Source organism: Propithecus coquereli, unplaced genomic scaffold (genome assembly GCF_000956105.1).
Source record: "Propithecus coquereli isolate 6110/MARCELLA unplaced genomic scaffold, Pcoq_1.0 Scaffold38, whole genome shotgun sequence".
Classification (NCBI taxonomy): domain Eukaryota; kingdom Metazoa; phylum Chordata; class Mammalia; order Primates; family Indriidae; genus Propithecus; species Propithecus coquereli.
In genome coordinates, this window is record NW_012149507.1 from 3,970,779 (window position 1) to 3,993,103 (window position 22,325).

Consider the following 22,325-nt stretch of genomic DNA (forward strand, 5'->3'; position numbering starts at 1 on the left):
GAATCACCTCAAAAGTTTAAAAAAACTGATGCATGGATCCTGACTAGCCTAAGGGAAACTGAGTATCTGGGAGTGGGGCCTAGGCATATGCATTTTTAAAAAAAGCACCAGTGGAGTCCAATGCACAGTGAAGGTTGCGAGCCATGTAGATCATTAAGTTAACCACTTAGATCACATTGGCTGTTTTTGCATCTAGGTCCCCTTAGCTTTTCAACACTGGTCATAGTTTAATGGCGAGCTGGAGGCCTGGATTCTAATTCCAGTTCTGTCATTCACAAGTTGTATGACCTCTGGTAATTTTAGCTTTCTTGGGCCTCACTTTCTTGTTCATAACATAAAAGTGTCAAGTAGATCAGCAGTGATAACCTGGCAGCTACCAAACTACATGCAGTCTGCACAGGTTCCTTTAGTTCCCCCAGGCATCCCTTTAAAATTCCTCTTTTGAAAATTGAATTAGTTTGTCAACATTTAAAAAAACTGAACATTTTATATAAAAATATAAATTTTAGACATCTTGAACAACTATACAATAAGGAATCATTTGACCATCAGCATCCCAAAATCCCTGTAGATAATGAGTTATTTAATGAGCAATCCCCTCTGCTTCCTACATCTCCTTGTCCTCCTTGGCATTTGTTTATGTTATCTGCCTGGCCCCTGAAAGCATTAGTCCTTGCTCCTTTGGCCATGGTGGTAGCCAGGTTCCTCAACAATTCTCATCCCCTTGTGCAGTCCCCTCCAACAGTGAAAAGGGTTGACCTATGTAACCAATAAGATATTATGGAATGTTGGTGTTTGACTTTGTCATAATAGACACTGCAGCTTCGGACCCGATCTCATTTAGATCACTCAATCTGCAAGAGCCAACACACAGCCCTATAGACAGGTCCATGTTGCAGGGAACCGAGACTTCCTGCCAACAGTCAGCACTTATCTGCCCGCCATGTGAGTCAGCCACCTTGGAGGCTAATCTTCCTTCAGATGATTGCAGCCCCAGCACACAACCTCATGAGAGACCCTGAGCCAGAACCACCCACTTAAGCTGATCTAGTCCTGACCCTCAAAAATTGTTCATTGCTTTTTAAGGTGCTAAGTTTTAGAGTGATTTGTTATATACCAATAGAAAACTAATAAAGCCAGTTTCCTTGACCTCTTTAATGTTAAAATAGAGCAATGCCTCTATTTCAGAATTACAGCCACAGAATTCGAGAAAACTCGAAGGGATCACAGTCGAGTTTGCATTGGATAGGGGAATTTTCTATTTCTGGTTAGAAAATTTTAACTCCTTCTATTCAATTTCTGTCCAAGTTCTGTAGGTTCCTCTTTTAACTGCAACAGAGTCACCCTTCCTCAACATTCCCATCATCACCATCCTATTCTTCTGGATGAATTCCTCTGATGTGCTAGTTTTTCTTGCTTCCTAATTAGAGTTTCCCTCAAAGCTCAGTCCTTGAATGTCCTTATCTTAACTGCTGGCTGAAAAACTGGTAGCACAGAGGTTCCACTCAAAAATGAGGTAACTGGGGAGTGGTGTGGAGGGAGGAACTGGTTTTGTGAGATGATAAATAATTCAGAGTTTTAGCTAGGTTTTAGCCAAGTGATGCCCAGAGGACAGGATGCTTGGGGGTCTTAATTAGCAAGACTGATTTGTGAGCAGTGACACAAGGTGAGACCCTGAGCGTGGATGAACTCACACAGAGAGTAATTCTTGGGCTAAAATTAAAATCTAAGGTCATTTTTGATTCAATCTCATCTTCATCAAGGTCTGTCAGAATCTTCAGACATTTGTCATGGATTCCCACTGTCACTACTGTAGTCAAGACTCATGTTTGTTCTAATTGGGAGGATCAAATAACTGGATACATGAGCAAGTCTGAAAACAGCAATCATAAAGAAATTTTAGTATGTAATCAAGTTAAAATACTTTACAAAGTTAATCTCATATACTTAATAATATATAATTGCTTTTATGCTGCATATTTAGGCAAAAAAAAAAAGCAGTCAGTTCCATAAACTGTTATAAGCTTTCCTCCCTAGTACTTCCCTCCCTAGTGTATATGGTGTGGTTGGGTTTTTTTTTGTTTTAAAAGATGAGGTCTTGGTCTATTGCCCAAGCTGGAGGGCAGTGACATCATCATAGCTCACTGCAGCCCTGAACTCCTGGCCTCAAGAGATCTTGTCATCTCAGCCTCCCACTGTGCCGGGTAACTTATTTTTTTACAGACAGATATTGCTATGTTGCCGAGGCTGGTCTCAGACTTCTGAGCTCAACTGATCCTCCCACTTCAGCCTCCTGAGTAGCTGGGATTACAGGCATGAGCCACTACGCCCAGCTGTATATATATTTTACACTTAGCACATACATTATAATACTGCCATTTCTTTCTCTATTACAGGTTTTATGATCATCCCAGTTGACAGTAAACTTTCCATCCTCTGAACTCCCATATCATTTTGTTTCACTGTAGTGAAATTTATATAGCGAAAAGTACAAATCTTAATAAGTTTCTGTAAAACATACACCCATGTAACCATCACTCCAATCAAATTACAAATGTTAACATCCTGAAAGTTCCCTCCAAGTCAATCACCCTCTCCCATAAGCAATCATTGTTCAGATTTCCATCACCCTAGATTACTGCTGTCTTTGAACTTCTTATAAATGGAATTATACAGTATACACTCTTACATATATGCCAGACTTCTTTCACTCAGTACAATGTCTTTGAGATTTATTTATCTTACCGGGTTTATCAGTGGTTCATTCTTTTTTATTGCTGAGTAGGAATCACTGCCATGCAATTTACAAATACATTTTTATGGCCTTTTGCCTGTCCACCTTGGATTGCAGGGCTTAGTAGAGGTTCCTTGTACATGGCGGGTGTTCAATAAATACTAGTTAAGTTTCCCTCCTGTCACAAATAGAATTACGTATGTTCATTATGTGAGATAGGTCCTGGATCTAAATTCCAAAATAAAGCTTTTCTCTAAGGTCTAGCCAGGATCCAGGTCTCTTCACCAAGAGATTCCTAAGGAAACTTACCAGCTACTCCTTGATCCATACCTGGAAGGAGCAGTACTGACTAGGGACAATAATTGAGTACTAAAGATGTGCCAGGCACTGGTCTAAGCACTTCACATGTATTAACTCATTTAATCCTTACAACATCTTACGATATGAGTAGTTATTATCCTCTTCTCTCAGATGAGAAAATTAGGGTAAAGAGAATAAACAACCTGCCACAGAGCTAGAAAATGGTACAGCTTAGAGACAGGATCTGTACTCAGGAAACCTAGCTCCAGAGCTTGTACTACCAGCCCCTAATATCCTGCTTACAGGCAGCCGAAATTCTCTACCATGAAAACGTGGATAGTTAGTTGGGGGTGACAAGCAATACCACCACACAGCTAATGTGTCGAATGAGGAAAGATGATCCCGATTAAAGGTGCTGTCAAACAGGGTATGATAAAAACTCATCCCTAGACATCTGGAGTCTGAATCTTGGGAGAAAGGAAAAACTAGCCCCATTTAGGGGCTCTAAATCCTCTTATCTTTCCTAACCTTAGCAACCCTCACCTGGAGATCTGCCCTTAAGATGTTGCAGTTTATCTTCTCCAAACTCAGTCTCATTAAAGTATAAATGACTATTGAGTCAGCCATCAAAGAAGTTGTTTCACTGAACAGAGCCTGAAAGCCAAAAGCTGTGCACTTAGTTATCAAGTCCAGCAGAGTAGACCACCCTGGGCAAATTACCTCACCTCTGTGGTTTTTTTGTTTCCTCACTTATAAGATGAAAGGCTTTCACAAGATAATCTACAAGGTCCTACTGAATCCTAAAATGCTATGATTTTTCTTACCAAAAGGCCATTCCAAATCCATCTTAAAGCAAAGCTGCCAAACTAATCCTCCAAACATCCCTTTCTTCACAGTACTTACTCCTTTAGTGAAGAATCCAAAACGACCCCCTAAGGCCTCTTACATAATCTTTTGTTTCTCATCAAGTCTTCAAGACATCCATAAAAAGACTCCACTTACCCATTTACCTACCTTTACGTCCAACTATTTTATTCATTATAGTCCTGTTCCAATCAGGCTGGTCTCAGAGCCCTCTGTCTCCTTTCCACACGACACAATCCCCACCTTTTGAGCTTTTGCTCGTTACCACCTACCACGGATCCAGCCAAAAACACTATCAAATAAGTTCTCCCTCCAAAGGCTGAATCCAAAGCCCTCAGAATCCAAAGCCCTCAGAATCCAAAGCCCTCAATGATGTCAGGATTCTTTTCCAAGGAAGCCTTTCCTGATTTCTGTTATTTATCCTTTCTTCAATCAACACGAATAAACTAAATCTTTCCATACAGCGAGTTACAACTCCCATGAAATCATTACATTTTTGCCTATACTAAGCATCCACTCCGGTACCAGTGCGCTAATAGTTTCCTTGGACACCAGCAGGCCACAAAGCACCCAGCACAGTACGGGGCACGGAGCAGACACTCCTGCTCCACACGAGCACGCCCAGTTGGCCTAATCGACTGCGTGGGCGCGCGGCGGGGTCGAGGGCAGGCGCTGGCAGCGGGGCTGCCGGGAGGTCCGAGGCACCAGGTGTGTTAAGTCATCCAGGTGACGCAGGGCCGGCCCAGGCCCAGGCGCTGCCGGGGACCCCGCCGCCTCTTCTGGCAGGGCGTCTCCCCAGCCCGGCTTCATCCGCCCGGAACTTCCCGGCGCCTCCACTTCCAAGCCAGGGCCTCACCGCTGACCCCCCTCCCTTCATCTCCGGCCCTGCGTCCACTTCTCGGCCAACCTGACAGGTCCTGCCGCCGCCCGGACGCAGGCACGCAGCGGGAGGGGACGCGGAGGGACGGATGCAGCCCGAGGGGCGTCGCGCGCGGGGCCGAGCGCCACTCACCAGGCGCCAAACACCAGAACCGGGACTGTCCTGCGCCAGACGACGAGCGACGGCGAAGAGCGCTGGGCTGAGGCCGGACAGTGGCGGCGCCGGCACTTCCTGCCTGGAGAGGCGGAGCGGAAGGCGCACCGGAAGGCGCGGCGGGTCCAACTCGGAAGGGGGGTGCGGCTCGTGTCCCCGCCGGGACCCGCAGAGCCCGAGCGTCCGCGAGGAGCGGGGCTCCCTGGGCCGCAGGCGCGCAGCCGAGGCTTTGGTTGTCTGTTCCTTCCCTGCTCCGTGCGTACGCGGCGGTAGCCCAGCAGCCCGCCCTGCTGCCCGCGCCTTCCCGCGCCGGGTCCCGCGGCCCTTCCGCGTTCCTGGGCCGGCGGGGCGGGGCGGGGTGGGGCCGGGTGCTGGAATTCCGCCCACGGTCGCCACGGTTTGGGGGGGTCCCCTGGTGCCGGAAGCGGCCCACCGAGGGCTGCCAGATTTAGCAAATGGAAGTACATTTCGCCTAAATTTGAATTTCAGATAAACAAGTCATTTTTTAGGGTATGTCCCATGTAGTATTGGGAAGGTAAGAGCTGCTGGCTCTACAAACCGTCTCTCTTTTAAACCGCACTCCCGCCTAAATTAAAACGTTTAACCTACTCCTTTCTTACCCTCAGATTGTAAAGCTTAGGGTCTTAATCAGCCTACACAGCTTATGACTGTTTCATTCCCCTAAAACAAAGTTTTATTCCAATTATTTGCTTTCCTTTATGTTATTAAAGAGATGGCAGAATTATGCACACACGTACATACATGCGCATATACACATTATATGATGCTCTTGGCCAGAACAAAGGAAAACACAAAGCTACAGTGTTCAGGTTTTGTTTAGATCTTGTTTGTGGCTATATTCTTCAGGACCGTTTCCCTCACCTAGTAATGATCTAGATGAATAGCACTCTTTCAGGATAATGGAAGGCAGTCAATCTAATAGCAAATCTTTATTGAGCACGTATTGCCGTAACATGTGCCGGATGCTGGGGAAATGAATGAATAGTTCAGTCTCTTTCCTCATGGAGTTTGTATTCTACAAATCTTTGATCAGAAATTCCTAGAAAGTAGGGTCCGTGTGTTCAGCACTCTACAACAGTAGTTCTTAAACAGTAGTTCGCCTAAGAATAACCTGGAGGGCCTGCTAAAACAGATTCTTGAGCCTTAAAAACCATATTAGGATACAGTAGGTCAGGGGTGGAGGATAATTTGAATTCCTAGTAAGCACTCAGGTGATGCTAATGCTGTGGTCCTTCTCTGAGCAGCACTGCCCAAAGTCCAGATCCTAACAATGCATTTTCTCAACAGTGTTAGAAAAGCAATTGCTGACAAGTCACACCTGGTTCTACAATATTTACTCTTTCCCTAAGCTGCAGTCTGCCTTTTGGTTTGGTAGATTAAATCATTTTTTTCCACTCATCAGATTTTGGCTCCCCAGGTCTCTGTCACAGAGCTCTTCCAAGTATGGTCTATTAACACCCCATAAACCCTCATGCTGGCCAACGTAAGATCATATAGCTGACTCATCCTGACTGTACTTTAACTTTGATCTCTTTATTTAAGCTTCTAGAACTGTGTGGTCCAATACAATAGTCACTAATCACAGATGGCTATTTAATTTAAAATTCAGTTCATCTGTTGTATTGGACACATTTTATAGACAGGGATCTCGCTGTGTTGTCCAGGATGGAGTGCAGTGGCTATTCACAGGCTCAATCATGGTGTGCTACAGCCTGGAACTCCTGGCCTCAAGTGATCCTCCCACCTCAACCTCTGGAGTAGCCACAGCGCCTGGCTGTATTAGATACATTTTAAGTGCTCAATAGCCACATGTGGCTAGTGTTCATACTGGATAGGACAGAGAGCATTTCCATCATTACAAAAAGTTCTGTTGGACAGCACTGTTCTGAAGAAGTAATCCTAAAGTACATTGTTCTCTCTAGATACAAAAGAAAAACATTTATTAATGAAAAACTGGATATTTAAATATCTAGCACCTGGGAAATTGTTCATTATAGCATAATGAACATGTCAAGGATAATTATGGTCATTAAGAAGAGTGGCTGGAAAAGTAATATTCTCAAACCAAAACCAAAAAAAAAAAAAAAATAATGGTGGCTATGTCAAAACATGAAAAGTGATTCAAGAAATATTACACTAGAGATGGGCACAGTAGCGTGCACCTGTAATCCCAGCTACTTGTTTGAGGCCAGCAATTCCAGACCAGTCCTGGCCATATAGCCAGACCTTGTTTCTAAAAATAAATAAATAAACAAAAACTTTAAAAAAAGAAATATTAAACCCAAAAAACACACTGTAAACTCCTTACAACTCTAAAATGTACGTGGAAAAATACTGGAGACAAGTCATGACTCCTGCTATTTGAGCAGGCACAGAGAAATCTACAATAAAAGGATGTAGGCACTTGGAAGTTGGGAGAGCAAGGGGAAAAGGGATAAGTAGCACTGGGAAAACGGGACATTTCTTCAATGCGGGATTCACTCCAACAATCCCTTTCAGGGGAAAAAAAAAAAACCACGAGGTTTCAGGGAAATCAAGAAATTGTACACTTGAGGAGGACCTAATGAGACACACACAAGTCTGGCATATCGGATCTGCTCAGGAAGTTGAAAGAAAACTATTTTGAGCATCCAGTACGTACCAGGAAAACTGACAGGCATTTCTATGCATAGTCATATTAAATCTTCATAATAACCCTTTAATGAAATTTTAGTTGAAATAATTTACTATCAATTAACTAGGAATCTTTCTCCTAATCTCAGACTTTTAATCTCCAATTACCATGAAACTCTCGTCTTCACCTACCCTTCCAGAAGTATCCATCTGTTTTTCTAAGGATAATACTACATGTGATATAGGTTCTATCCCTTTCTATCTCATAGACATGATTCATTTTGTTTCACTAATTGTCTTCCTCTCTGTCTACAAACAGGCTTGAATCTCTACTTTATAGACAAGCCTTTTAACCCTTCTCTTCACTGGCCCTCTGTTAAACAAAACAAAAATAACTATTTGGATATCTATTATGTGCCAGACCATTAATCTTTTGTATTTCTAATTTTCACACAAACTTGGAGGGTACTGTCCCACTTTTGTAGATGGTGAAACTGACTTAAGAATGATCTGTTTGTTCAAGGACACAGAGCTAGTCAACTAATGGTGCAATTCACTTAACCAAGTATGCCTCCAAACCCATGCTGCTCTTAATCACACAAATGCTGCTTTATATATTATGTTCCTATCATGAATCAATAGCGTTACTTCCTTTTCAAAAATGAATAAATAGGCCAAGGGAGGTTAAATAACTTCCTTGAGGTTATAATGCTATGATGTAGCAAAAAATGGGATATATTTAGGGTTTTGCTCTGTGGCCCAGGCTAGAGTGCAGTTACACGACCATAGCTCACTACAGCCTCAAACTCCTGGGCTCAAGCAATCCTCCTGCCTTACTTAGCCTCCTGAGTAGCTGGGACTACAGGAATGCACCACTACACCAGGCTTATGTTTGTATTTTGTAGAGGCGGGATCTCGGTATGGTGCTCAGGTTGGAAAAACTGAGATTTAAATACAGGTCTGCCTGACCCCCAAACACAGGCATTATCCACTATCCTGTGCTGCACTATGGATTCTGCACTCAGAACTCCACCTAACACTTCTAGCAAATGTAACTAATGACTTGCCAAATCTAGTGGCTTATTTAAACTTTTCCACACTTGACTTTTCTGTGGTGACACTAATGACTAACCTCCTTACTCTTGAAATGAACTTGGTTTCCAAAAGACTGTTTTTGTAGCTCTATTTACCTCTCCAAACCCTATTATCATCTTTTATCTGATCCTGAAGTCCAGGTGTTATACCTCTTGCTGTCCTTCCTCTCCTTACACTTTGTTGAAAATGGTTCCCTTTCCTTCTCAGAATTTGCTTTTACTTTTCTTTTATGGTCTGGCCTTCTTCCTTTTTTTCCCAGGAGCATTCAATTCCTGCTCCAAGTCATAGCTTCCTTGATCAAATGAAATTTGGGCCTAAGTCCAAATAACTATACAATCAAAGCAGGTAGATAAGGATGCTGCCCTCATTAGGTTGGTTTCATCAAAACTTTTGAAATAGTTTTCAAATGCTTCAAGTATGACTTTCATCATGGAAACATTTTAGAGACTGATTTTTCAGTCAAACTCACTGTTAGAGAAAACACTTTTACCTTTTTACTGGCAAAGCCTAGCTCACTAAGCAGAGAATGCTATTACTAAATTAGGACACTTATTTCATTCAGGGTAGATCATCCATTGTTCCTAAAGAAGGCTGGTTCTTTCAGCAGTTATCTGAAATGGAAATGGGGGTACTGAAAGAGATAATTCTAGTAGTACCTTTTATTTTCTGTAGTGAAAACAATGTTGTTATTAGTTCTTCACTAGAGATTTAACAAAGCAGAAGTGGTAATTTTTTCTATTGAAATGAAAATTCAATTCAACAAATAAGATTTTACCACCACGAACATAACCTGAAAGAAGCATTTTGCTTAAATACTGAATGAAATTCAAGAACAAATAAAAGGCAAGGAATTAAGGCAGGTTCTAAGATTCTAATCTTGAAGAGGGCGAAGACTAGTTTCTGTTAGTCCTTTTGTTCCTGTTCTATATAATTGGCCTTACCAGGTTAAAGGATCTAGCTCACCTATTCTAGTGTGGGCAAAGGCCTGCTGCCTAGAAGGCATTCTGAATTGTTTACTGAGTGAGGTAATAGTTTTGTCCAAGGATAGTCTTGTTAATAGTAACATAAAACTTGAAGTTATTAGAGTAATTGTCAATTACTCATCTTTGAAGGCTAACAGGCAACTCTTTTCAGTCAGCTTTTCCCCCAACATTTCAAATCTTTTTAAACTCATGAATCTTTGAGTCAGAATTCTGAAGTCCTTTGAGAGTCAGATTTTTGAAGCCCAAAGAGAATGAAGCTGTTTACCACTCCCTGATTAACTCTGAAATGGTTCTGCATTCTGCAAATAGCAAAAGTTATTTTTAGGATAGAAACAATGACCTCACTTTCCCAGACATGTAGCTTCAGCTGTTTTGTTTGTGGGCAAGTCAGGAATGTCCAAAATTCATACATGGACTCATGGTGAACTTCTGCATAAACAAATATGATCTTTCAGTAGGGATTGTTGTATTAAAGAAAAACTATATATAATTTTTAAAATACTGTGTTGTATTTCCAACACACTGAAATACAACACAAAAATCTCTTTTTGGTAGCATTCCACAGAACCTTTGGGGCTAAAATAGGTTCAAAATAGGACAAATTAAAATTACACTCAGTGGCCTGGTCTAATTTTAAATGACATGAAATAATGTACGAAAGCTTAAAGTGGAAATGTTGGCGGGTATGTTAAACATAAGGACTTAAAGCTACTAAAACTATCACATATATGCAAATTCTACAGGAAATTATTTTAAAAATTGGAAGACAAATTGTAGGAGACCTGATCAGGGCAGCTGAATTTCCTTGGGAAGAGAAAGAATGAACAGGAGTAGCGGAGACAGGATTGTTAGGAAAATTGGAGGAAGAAAGGCAGAGGTCTAACAACTATACCATTTTCTAGATTATCACCTACCTTTCTTTGGAAGATGGAACTAAAACTAACAGAAACCAATTTTAGCAAATAAGAAGTTTAAACAAGTATTTTATTGTAAAGTTTAATTATGGTTCAGAAAAAATTGAGTGAATAACTTTCTCTGAAAAAATATATTGACTCTGTAGACTGCAGTTATTGGGGGGATAGGAGCTGGTAAGTTAAATTACCATATTTTCTATTCTGAAAATGATAAAAAGTCCCATTTCCAGTCTGATTATAAAGATACATACGCCCAAAATGGCTGAGAATAAATACAACAGGAAAAGCAAAAGCTGTAAAGCTAAGAGCATGCAACAGACTCTAAGAGAAAATCTCAGAAATACCCAAAGTGGCAACAAGGAACGTTTGGCTGGAATCTGAAGTTCTTTTCAGTCATCTTTGTCTTTTGCTCCATGTTTAAGGATGCGCGTGAACTCGATGTAATTGAAATTCCCCTTTTTGTCAATGGGGGCTTCTCTGTACAGCTCATCCACTTCCTCATCTGTAAACCGATCTCCCATGGTTGTCAGCAGCTCTCTCAGGTAATCTTCCTGAATGGTGCCTGGAGAACAAAGAACTGAGGGTCAGAATATATACTACTCTGAGGATTAATTACAGGAAGATCTATACTTGACTAAGCATGTTCTGGATGTTAAAAACTATAAACACGCAAATATATGAAATACAGGGTGTTTCCACTTGCTTAAGGCAGCATCAGTAGACAGTTGCCTAGAAAAATGCCCAGTTACTTAGTAGCGTTAACTCTGCTCTGTCAATCTGCCTCTGCATCCATCTTCTGATCTCTTGGTAATAGAGACTCAACCTGTGCCTAAACAAAAGTTCTAAAAGGTATGGTTGAGGAATCTAACCCTCATGGTTCCCTAAAGCAGCATGCATGATTACACCTATTCTACCAGCAGGTAACAGTCCCCTGCCACAGTAAAATCAACGCCGTATCATAAACATCAACAAAGTGCTTCAGTGGAAAGAATACTGGAGTCTTGAGGCCCAGTTTTAGCAAGCTGTTATTTCAGGCATTTCACTTTACCTCTGACTCCGGTTTTCTCATATGTAAAATGAGATTTTTAATGTTTACAAATCTAATTATTATGTAATAACAAATATGGCTAGGTCTAGCATGTACAAAAACATGGAATAAATATTTAAGCATCAACTGTGTCGCAGAGATCGTGCTAAGCAGTGGCAGTGGGGTAAGCCAAAGGTGTGTTTTTACTCTGGGTTTTTGATACCAGGGTTCTCATAAAGCCTGCCTGCCTATAAGGATTGGATGTCACCCAATTTATTATCTGGTATTAGTATTTTTAAAAGGTTTCCCAAGTAACTAACATGCACATGTGGGGAGCCTTGAAAGCGTAAGTGAGAACTGCTTACATCAGCAGGCCCTGACAACCACTCAGTATTCAATTAGTCCAAGTAATGCAGGTAATCCAAGGGTGTGCCTTCCTTACCTAAAAACATTTGGCTATGCCATGTGAGTTGGGAATCGTAGAAAATATTCCCTTATATGTTTTCCCTTATACACACTTCTCCCAAAATATCAGGCCTTTAAATATTTACATTTTGCTTTTTTAAGAGTAACTCTACGCCAGGCAATATGCACTTTATGTATATTATCTCATTTCCTCATTTAATCCTAACAATCCTGTGAGGTAGGTAACATTACTGTCCATTTTATAAACAAGAAAACAGAGGCTTAGAGAAAGTTAAGTTGCCCCAAATTACGCGGCTATTATGTAGCAGAAGAGGAATTTGAAACCAAGTAGTCTGATTCCAGAGCCTAAGCTGTACTTGGTTTATTTTAACATAAAGGTTAGATACCAGATTTAAACAATTTTATTTAGAGCTAAGGGATACTTGGTAAACAAACACAGAACTGTACCATGGTATAGCCATGGTCTATAACAATTTATACTTTATCCAAGATTCCTCTGGTAAAAGTTATTTATTCAATGGATATTTACTGAGCCCAACCCTTGTGGAGTTAACATTCTAGTAAAGAAGTAATACAAGTTTCCCAAAGAGGTTTTGAATACAAACTATTCAATTGTAAACTATTAGTATTTATAGGCAGAGGCAGCGAAGCATGCCAGAAAAGAACTGTGTTCAAAAAACTATGTGTGGTACAAACCTGAGGGTGTTATATTGTATTTCAAGTTACTGTATATTTTAGTTACCACAACTAAAAATTAAATCACTTTGTAATTAAAGGCTACTCTCACTTACCAGTTGCTTCTTCATCAAAGCAAGCAAAAGCATTTCTGATGACATCTTCTGGATCTGTGCCATTTAACTTCTCACCAAACATGGTGAGGAACATGGTGAAATTGATGGGGCCTGGAGCCTCATTCATCATGGCATCCAGATACTCATCAGTTGGATTTTTCCCTAAATAAAAAAGAGGATCATAATTTTAATTACATTATGATATACATCAACTATTAATGATAAACATTTTGGCAAGAAAGCTTATCATTCATACAGTTTGCTGTTTGCATTCATGGCTGCAAAACTATTTGGGGAAAAAAAGGCTTCTTAACGAATAAGGCCTAAATTAAGAGTCTGGAGATTGTATAATATTCCACTGGGATGTTACAAGGAATAACACTACTTTCACAATCAAGATCGGTATTTTTATACACACACACAGACACACGTGGCCTCCAGCCCAATCCTGAGACAGGGCCAGGAATCTGCAGATAGTTAGTGGGAAATACTGCTCCAGAATTTACTTAAACTTTAGCAGACTCATTACACAGACTTCACAGAGCTTTAAGACTCATGAAATAAATATGAAAAGCATTGTAGAAATTCTATGTTATACATTAATATTAAAACTGAGCATTACCTAGTGAGGCAAGCATATCATGCAAATCTTCCTTGTCAATGAAACCATCTCTGTTCTGATCAATCATGTTGAAGGCCTCTTTGAACTCCTGAATCTGTGACTGGTCAAACATGGCAAATACATTGGATGTTGCGCGCTGAGGGCGCTTCTTGGTGGTCTTGGTCTTTGCCCTTTTACTAGACATGGTGGTGTTTAAATCCTAATTAGGAAAGGAAACACAAGGAAAACCCAATCAACATTTAAGATTACTTAAATATGAATTAAAACAATGATTAACAAAAGTAAACAATCAGTGTTCCTGACATGGTCGAGCTACTCGAGATGTGTCTTCAGCAGGACAACATCACTTGGTAAAAATGACTCTCAACTAACCATTACTTACAGAACCAAACTAAAAGAGAAAAATTAGACCTGAGTTTGGGTTCACTTACCCTTATAGTTGTGACATTTTATACACAGTGTATCACTAATTTCAAATTCCAAACTATAACCAAGGTTAATTCAAAGCTCACAACAAGATCACATACTCCCAGTACTATACAGCCTAACTATAACCAATCACCAAATCTGCTAGTTTAATCACAATAATCACAGTATTGCTATACAGCCTAACTACAACCAATAACCACATCTGCTGGTTTAATCACAAATCACAATAAAGCAGCAAAAAAAACCTTAGGTACCTGGGAAAAGCACTAGGTTCTATATTTCAGTGCTATAGGGGTGTTGAGAGTACTAATTCATCTTCAAGACATCCACCGTCTGTAGGCCTAGCCAAAACTAGCTATCTCATCCTATGGTGGACAGAAAGGCAAAAAAGTAGGAAGAAGGACTGAGGGAACAAGTCTTCATCTCCTAATTTCTATTGCCAAATATTGTTCTTCCATATCCAACTAACATTTCTTATTGTACCCTCTTTTCTGGGCTCAAAGCAGTTCAAGAAACATTTGCTAAAAGGCTAAAGGAAAAAAATAAAAAAACTGAAGTTCATTTATCTACAATTTTTATAGACATTGCACTCTATCCAAACCAGCTTCTTGTATTAGAGCCACACTAAATCATTTCAAGTACCTAAGATGACTAAAGAGAAATCAGAGCAACACTTTTTAAAGCAATTTAGTCTTAAAAGTTTAGAAAATATCTTAAGAGTCATAGAAACTACCTTTGTTCTCTAATAACCTAAATTTACCCCTGTAAAATTTAATGTAAAAATAAAAAGAATGTCTAATAATATCTAAAATGAAAAGGCAATTTTTCTTGCAACATTCAATCTTTAAAAGACTATAACAGTTTGCTTGAAGTTAAAAATTCCATAGTTAACAGATAATAAAATTCTACCGTACCATCCTTCAGAGTTGAGGTGGAGATGGTAGTCTGCAAAACCTCTAAGCAGTAAGAGTAAGACACTGTATTGAGTTATATTCTTCCAAGCAGGTCTAAAATAGGCACTACTGATTTCACTGTGACCAGGATAACAATTTTAATGCTTACGTTCTGAAAACAACATTTAGCTATGATGTGGCATAACACTATGCCGTTGCTCTAAAAATAAGTCTGTGGACTGCAAAGAATGAACTACTACCTCGATCTCAGCACTCCAAAGTGACCCTAAGAATATAATGTTTCCTATGTATTTAAAAAACTATTTCTTACATTCTTTCCTTCATTATACCCACTTCACCCAGACTAAATACAATTATGGAAATAATTAGAAAAAGCTCTGCCTCAAATTTTTTTAAGCTAAATCTGTTTTCAGATTTTAGCACGAAATTCCACAAAGGGTAGTCGCAAATTCCAGTCCGTCCAATATAGCACTCTACAGCATACACTGGAATGTGTTGTTGGAAAGATATACCCCATACGACACAGAAGTTATGATATATACTCTCCCCAAATTTCCTAGAATCCTTTAATCATCTTTTAGGAGGCTACCTTTCATGATTTATTTAAGGCATTCATGAATGCTATTTTCATTCTGTAACTCTTTTTGGGGGTAGTAAATTCCGTTATTATCTAAACTATATAGAGTTAGACTTTTCCCCTCTATTCTAAATGTCTTAAAAACTATAAGGAGTTATGGAGTATATTATTCCTCCAACTCTTAAATGTACTCGAGGACTCAGTGTGGGTGGTTGAGACCCAATGAGCGGCACACATTTACCAGTCTATCTCTCTTTGTTAGGCATGTCATGCCTTTGCAGGACAAAGCACATCTTTAAATATAGCCTGTTTTATGTGACAACATTGTCTTCCCCTAACAATACAGAAAGGTCAGCTATTTTAAGAACAAAGGAACTGATGAGAATTGCAGGTCAAATGGTTGACACAACTGATTTTTTAATCTACAAAATCTTCTATTACTAAATTTGGCGGGGGGGTCCTCTAGATACCTTTCCAAAATGCTTAGTTTTGGTTGTCAAGTAATATGTATTTTTTTTTGAATTCTGATGAATTTCCTTTTAATCATGCATTTTTTAAATTTGTAAATGCATTATAAAATAGTTTTTAAAAGTTAAAAAAAAAGTGGTTTTTTTAGGGGGTCAGTACTGCCAATGGTCTCGCACAGAACTCTTCCTTAGTTCATTCAGTTCATCATCTCATCAACCTTAGTATGATCTGTTAACTACACTAACATGTATCAAACACCATTACTGCTGAATGCTAGTAAAGAAATTTAAGGCATGTGTCCTAGCTTCAAGGAGCTTAAAATATAGTTGGGGAAGCAACTATAAAGAAATGAGATGATTGATTCAACTTATGAAATGAGTCATAGTTTTCATTCCAGAGGTATGACTCTAAAGTTAAAACAATGTGTGACAATAATGAAACATAACTCCTAAGATGGTACATGATTACTAAATACTATGAGTCCAGAAAACATCTTTGTGAGCAGTTAAAAGATTGGGGACGGGAGAAGACCTTGAAAAACTCTGTTTGGTATCATTTAGAAGCCACAAGACACCGTTAGAATTCAGAGATTCAGGTGTTAGTCTTAATTCTAACAAATTTAACTAATTCTACCAAAAACTGATAGTGTAACGTTGGGCAAGTTACTATCTGGGCCTTTATTTTCTCAAGGAGGCTGGATTCTGATCTATGAGTTTATCTCCCACCAAAAATCTGGAGTCTTTCAGCAATAGAGTTCAGCTTCACATTCATTGTTCCAAAATAAGGAAACTGGGGTTTATTTTTTCCTACCACACTAAAAGTGTAGATGGAATAAACACTGGTGAAGGGAGTGAAATCAGGACCACTGCTATAATCTCAAGGAGCAGGTCATTTTTGATACTGTCAGTGTACTCTTTGCTGTAATTCTAGTTTGTTGTCCATTTTACTTTCCCTCAAATGAGGTTGCTACTCTTCATGTAACAGGCCTTCAGGAAATGTACAACTCTCATGTAAGTTTAAAAAGCTATGGTAAAATAAAATTTAAACTATTTCAAAAATCAGTGTAAGTATTCTTTGTTTAAGATGGGAAGATCTCCAGGTAAACACGTGAAATATCCTAATTATGAGGTTCTTCAATCATAAAGTTGAGTCTTTATTTTTGAACAATTTAATAAAAGATCTTTGGTGTGAAGGGATATTTGTTGTATGGAACTTGTTGTATGAAGACTTACAGAGCAGGCTTCTACAAAACGCATGAGGATTTCAGATGCATGAGAAAGTGAATAAAGGGCAGTCAAGAAGATTCAGTTTACAGATCTAAAGGAGCACAACCTTGTTTTAAGCCAGGAGAGGGGAATGCCGGTGGCAATGAATTTGTGATTTTATTTTTAGCTTAATGAGATAGGAAGAGAATCATTAAGGGCTATGACAAAAGGAGCGATACAAACCATGTAAAGAAGATGTTAGATTAAGGGTGGAAGAAAATGTAAGACAGAGGTCCTCAAAGAGGCTCTCACCATACACCATGAGCAACCAGAAGATTCAAAGTCTCTAGAAACTACGGTTTCGCTTATAAAATGGGACTAATCCATACTAATATATACATTAGATTGCTCTAGTTAGAATCCTAGAGTCCAGTAGTTATAGTGGTAATAAATGTAAAATAATCTAGAAAATTTTTCTACAGAACACTCAATTTCATACTATTCTAAGAAATATATTATTTAATGAGAAAAACTCCCATCTTACAAGTGTATGACAGTACCTAGTATTTTGGTCTGCTTTCCAAATCTTGACCAAATCTATTGTCTCATTTAATCAATGCACTATGCACTTTTTAAAAACCTAAGTATAAGTAATTTTTTCGGTGCTAATCACAGTTTTTAAAAAGTATATTCTCAGGTTGGTGCTTCCCTTCCAACTAAACCAAGTTTTCATTTCTCATGCAAACTTCCGGTTGAACGTAGGATTAGTTCTCTTAGACTGCCACACCCAAAAAGTTCTTACTTCTTGGCAATTAGTTGTAAGGACTGACAAAGCCTCGCTTTTGAAAATAAAATGCTTTTCTGATTAACGTTTATCAAAGGCCTTCCAGAACATGAAACTAATATCAGTCATTTTAAGAAATATTCACTTTCTTCACCTTTAGATACAAAACTTTTTGCATTTTTGCACTTAGGAAGTTAAAATCTGAACTGAACCCATAGGTCTCTAAGCCACTGATACGTACTTTCATACACCCACTAAACTACTTTAAAAGAAAACAATTCTTTGGCGAATTGACTTAGCCCAAAGTCTCCACCCAAAAGGCTCAAGTTATTGTATTTGGGGACTTCTTTCTTGAGCCGCAAACTAAACCCCAAACCCCTCTTTGTCCAAATATCACTCACAGAAAAAAGTTCTATTCACAGGATCGGATACTGAGCTGATAAAGTTCCAAATTTAACTTGGGTTATCCCTACTAAACGTAGCCACACAACTGCAACAGCTGCAGCAGGGGGGAACAGTGGGCTACGGTTTTTGCGCAAACTCTCTTGAATCGGGTAAGTTTACTTAGAAACTAAACATAGTCCCGGAGTCAGCTATGCAGGGCTCGGGTTTCGCGGGACCGGCAGTCTCCCAAGCTCAAGGCGCCAGCGAGCCCCAAGCTCCAAGTTTGGGCACAGGAGCGAATTTCGCGTCTGGGCCACTTCCGGTCCCGGCCTTGGGTCCCAGAACTGACCCCTTAAGCTCCAAAGTGGGGATCTGGCTGGTCCACCTGCGCAGGTACGCGGAGCCCCGCTGCCCTCCCAGCCGGCCCCGCGGAGATGGGCCCCCAAGATGGGTCTCAAGCGGCCGACCACAAGCACCACTCACCCTGTGTGCACAGCCACGAGAATACAAGCACCTCAGTGATCCCTTCGCTGCCGCTTTCACCACCCTCCTACCCCAAGAGCCGCTGAAAACCAACACTTCCGGCCTCCGCTTAGCAAACCGGAAGGAAGCCTGGTCACCATTCTTGGCTGACAGAGTGGGCCCGTCGAATGGAAGGGCCGCAGGGAGGGAAGTTACCAGAGTGGTCAGCGGGCACAGTATTGACTAAGTGCACTGGAAAGAGGTATAAAGCGGATGACTTAGAACATAGAGGAATATATAATGATTCGTTGGGTCTGATTACTGAGTTTCCGTCTTTTTTGTACGTCTTCTTGCAATGAACAAATTTTTCCCCCCTTTCCTTTCCGCAGGTGGTTGCGTCTGTCCTGTGGCTTGGCCTCCTCGCACATTCCAGGGCAGGGCGAGGGGCGGGGCCCGTTAACACAAGTCCATGTAGGGAAATCGCCAAGCGGGAGGCAGGGCCCACGTGACTGGCCTTCGCCACGCCCCCGAGCGTCCGGCTCCCGCTGCCGGGCGGTAGTGCGCCTGCGCGTGACAGTCGGCACAGGGTCTGGGTCTCCGCCTGAGGATGCCGGAGTGGTACGCGCAACCCGTGAGGGGGCTTTGTGCAAGCGATTTGCTCTCTTCGTGCAGTGTTATTTTATGAAAAGCCCCATCCCTTCCACACAGGAGGAAACGTTGTGAAGTCCCAAGGGCCCTCAGGCAAGCTCCCACTCTCTTTTTGGCCCACACCGATTTCATAAGGTCACGAGTAGCCACTCCAGTTAGGCTGAAGACTAACTCTTCAAAAACGTTAGCTGTTTCTCTCGCCTGCCAGATCCTCTGACCCTGACTAACAGGGACAGCCCGACTTGGGTCCGACTAGGGAGGAAGTCGGGCGACGTTTGCGCCCACCTCTATGGTGAGGGCTTGCGGCTTGGTGAGAATAGGAATGAAAAATTGGATCTATTCGCAGTTTTCCTTGCCTGGAACAGCTGGTAACAGTGCTTCTTGGTAAAGGAAAAGAGAAAGCCCTCCCCGACTTTGTCTTTCCGCGCTGCGTCTGGAGAGAAGACTGTCGTTCTGGCCGCCTCAGCTCTGCGACCTCATCTCACTCCGGTCACCCTCCCAGCACCAGTGTGCAGTGACTAGTCTGCTCACGTGGCCAGAACAGTTCTGAAGTCCGGGGCGGCCCTGGGGTCTTCACCTTGAAAGGCGGCGCTCGCTTCAGTCCTGAGAAGGGAGGCGTTAGTCCAAGCGCTGTGGAAAGGAGATATTCTAAGTCCCCTGTGGCTTCTGCCTTGAAGGAACTCAGGAGCATTCCGTCTGTTAACCAGTAACATGTTCCAAAGTTACCTGAGAGATGAAGTCACTGTGGAAAAATAATTGCCCTGATTCTATAGGTGACTGACAGAAAGGTGATTTGTTTCCCAGACTTCCCTGCTAGTAAGAATTACTTGGAATACCAGTTAATGATGCAAATAATGGGTCTCCAACCCACTGGATCAGAAGCTTCAAGGGCAGGTCCTGGGAAGCCATCGATTTAACAGGGGTTTTAAGTGACTCTTATCGGCGACAGTGGGGACGCAGAGCTAGGGGGCAGGCGGTGGCAGGGCAAACTCCAGAGGGCTGCGTGGTGCGGTTTTTGCGGGGACAGTTTGTTCTTGGGAGTGTGGCTCGGGCGCCAGTGCCAGCACCTGCAGTGCATAGCCATCTCCACAGGGTGGTGCCCTGCCACCGCTAACGTGCTCTCCTTCAGAAAGAAAACGGGATCAAAATGATGTGGATGGTTCTGTTTTTCCTTCAGCTTGAAGGTAACATTCTTTCGCTTCTCTAGTGTCAAGTAATTTCCTTGTTTGTCTTCCTTCCACTCAATCAACAGGTATTAAACAGCAGCTGCATTGCCAAGCACTGATGAGGGCTGCAGTTTATGCTTTTTGAAATAGAACATAGCTGCTACCTTGGGGATGTGAAAGGAGAGAGGAGAAAGGATGCAGAGTTATTTTACTATACTGTGCTTTCTCCTTTGGTCTAAAGTAGGGAAACTCGTTACCCAAACGACAGCGAGGAAACATAGCAGAATTGATCCTTGATATTTATGACTTAAGTCAGTGATGATTTTATATTGATCACTTGCATTTTTTTAATTTAATTTAATTTTTTTTTTTAGACAGGATCTAGTTCTGTTGCCCAGGCTGTTGGAGTACAGTGGCCTGATCATAGCTCACTGTAACCTCAAACTCCTGGGCTCAGGTGATCCTCCTGCCTCAGCCTCCCCAGTAGCTAGGACTACAAGTACATGCCACCATGCTTGACTAATTTTTTTATTTTTTATTTTTTTGTAGAGAGAGGGTCTCACTGTGTTGCCCAGGCTGGTCTCGAGAGCTCCTGGCCTCAAGCCATCCTCCTGCCTTGGCCTCCCAAAGTGCTAGGATTCCAGGCATGAACATTGCTCCCCACCATAATTTTTATTGCATGTAAGAAACGATTGAATGTTGAGCATCGTGGCTTACATTCTGGTTTTGCCTACATAAATGGAATTCTAATTCTTCATACATGAAATATGTATGCTGTAACAATTAGCATTACTCCAGGAAACCAGTAGAAGCTCCTTTCTATTAAATGATTAAAGGTGTTAAATCTGTGTGTAAATTAATTTTAGAACACCAAGACTATAAGTAGTCCTTCAAAATATATCCAGAATGTGACTATTTCTTACCACCTCTACTGCTAGCATCCCATCCAAGTTATCGTCATCTCAATCCTGTATTTTTGCAATAGCTTCCTAACTGGTCTCCTCACTTCCTTGTCCCCTACCATGTGTTCTCCACATAATAGACAGTGCGCTTCTTTTAAAACAAAAATTAGATTGTGTCATTGTTCTGCCTGACACTCAAGAGTAAAAGCCTATGCCATACCATGGCCTAAGAGGCCCTGACCTCACCTCCTACTTTCTGCCCTCCCCAATCTGCTCAGCCATGTTGATATCCTTAATGCATTTTTTTTTTTTAATAGAGACGGGGGTCTCACTCTTGCTCAGGCTGGTCTAGAACTCCTGAGCTCAAGCTATCTTCCCACCTCGGCCTCCCGGAATGCTAGGATTACATGTGTAAGCCACTGCTCCTGGCCCCTTAATGTTTCTCGAAGGAGTAAGTATTTTCTTACCTCGACAACTTTGCATTTGATGGTCCTTCTCATTTCAGTGCTCTTTCTTCTAATATTTTTACTGCTTGCACCTTCAATTCTTTCAGATCTTCATGCAGATATCATCATCTCAGTAAAACCTTCTATTTCCATTTAAATTCCCATCGCCCATCTTCCAACCCCAGAATTCCCCTCCCTTGCTTTATGTTTTCCATTGCACTTATTACCTCTGACACACTATAAACTTTGCTTATTTTATTTACTGTCTCCCCTACTAAGTTCCATCAAGAGGATTTTCTGGCTTGCTTTGTTTACTAAAGTATCACAACGCCCAGAAGAGTAGTTAGCACGTTATAAGCACCCAGTACATAGAAATACATATTGAATGAATGAATAGCTGGAAGGCAGAGCATAATGGGGAAATGTAGAAATATGAGGCCAATGGGGTGAGCAGGGACGATATCCTTAGTGGCTGCTAAGGTCGGTGGGATACCACTGATATGTCTTAAGTATGATT

The 22,325-nt window shown here is 41.1% G+C and overlaps 2 protein-coding genes across 3 annotated transcripts in view; both read right to left on the minus strand.

Annotated features, from left to right (window-relative positions):
- MYL12B (myosin, light chain 12B, regulatory) overlaps window positions 1-5,226 on the minus strand; it is a 12,133-nt gene extending 6,907 nt beyond the window's left edge. The window contains exon 1 of the mRNA XM_012652113.1: window positions 4,911-5,226. The gene's annotated coding sequence lies outside the window, so the exon portion shown is untranslated. The remainder of the gene's footprint in view (window positions 1-4,910) is intronic.
- The window catches only part of LOC105816632 (myosin regulatory light polypeptide 9), a 25,704-nt gene extending 6,907 nt beyond the window's left edge, over window positions 1-18,797 (minus strand). The window contains exons 1-4 of one of the 2 annotated variants that reach the window (XM_012652115.1): window positions 18,668-18,781; window positions 13,424-13,622; window positions 12,802-12,963; window positions 10,955-11,119 (exon numbers count right to left, since the gene is read on the minus strand). In XM_012652115.1, the coding sequence (XP_012507569.1) occupies window positions 10,955-11,119; window positions 12,802-12,963; window positions 13,424-13,607 (511 nt within the window). In that variant the 5' untranslated portion in view covers window positions 13,608-13,622; window positions 18,668-18,781. Of the gene's footprint in view, window positions 1-10,623; window positions 11,120-12,801; window positions 12,964-13,423; window positions 13,623-18,667 lie in introns of those variants that run through there. The other variant, XM_012652114.1, reaches the window with a different exon arrangement.
- Between the last annotated feature and the right edge of the window lie 3,528 nt (window positions 18,798-22,325).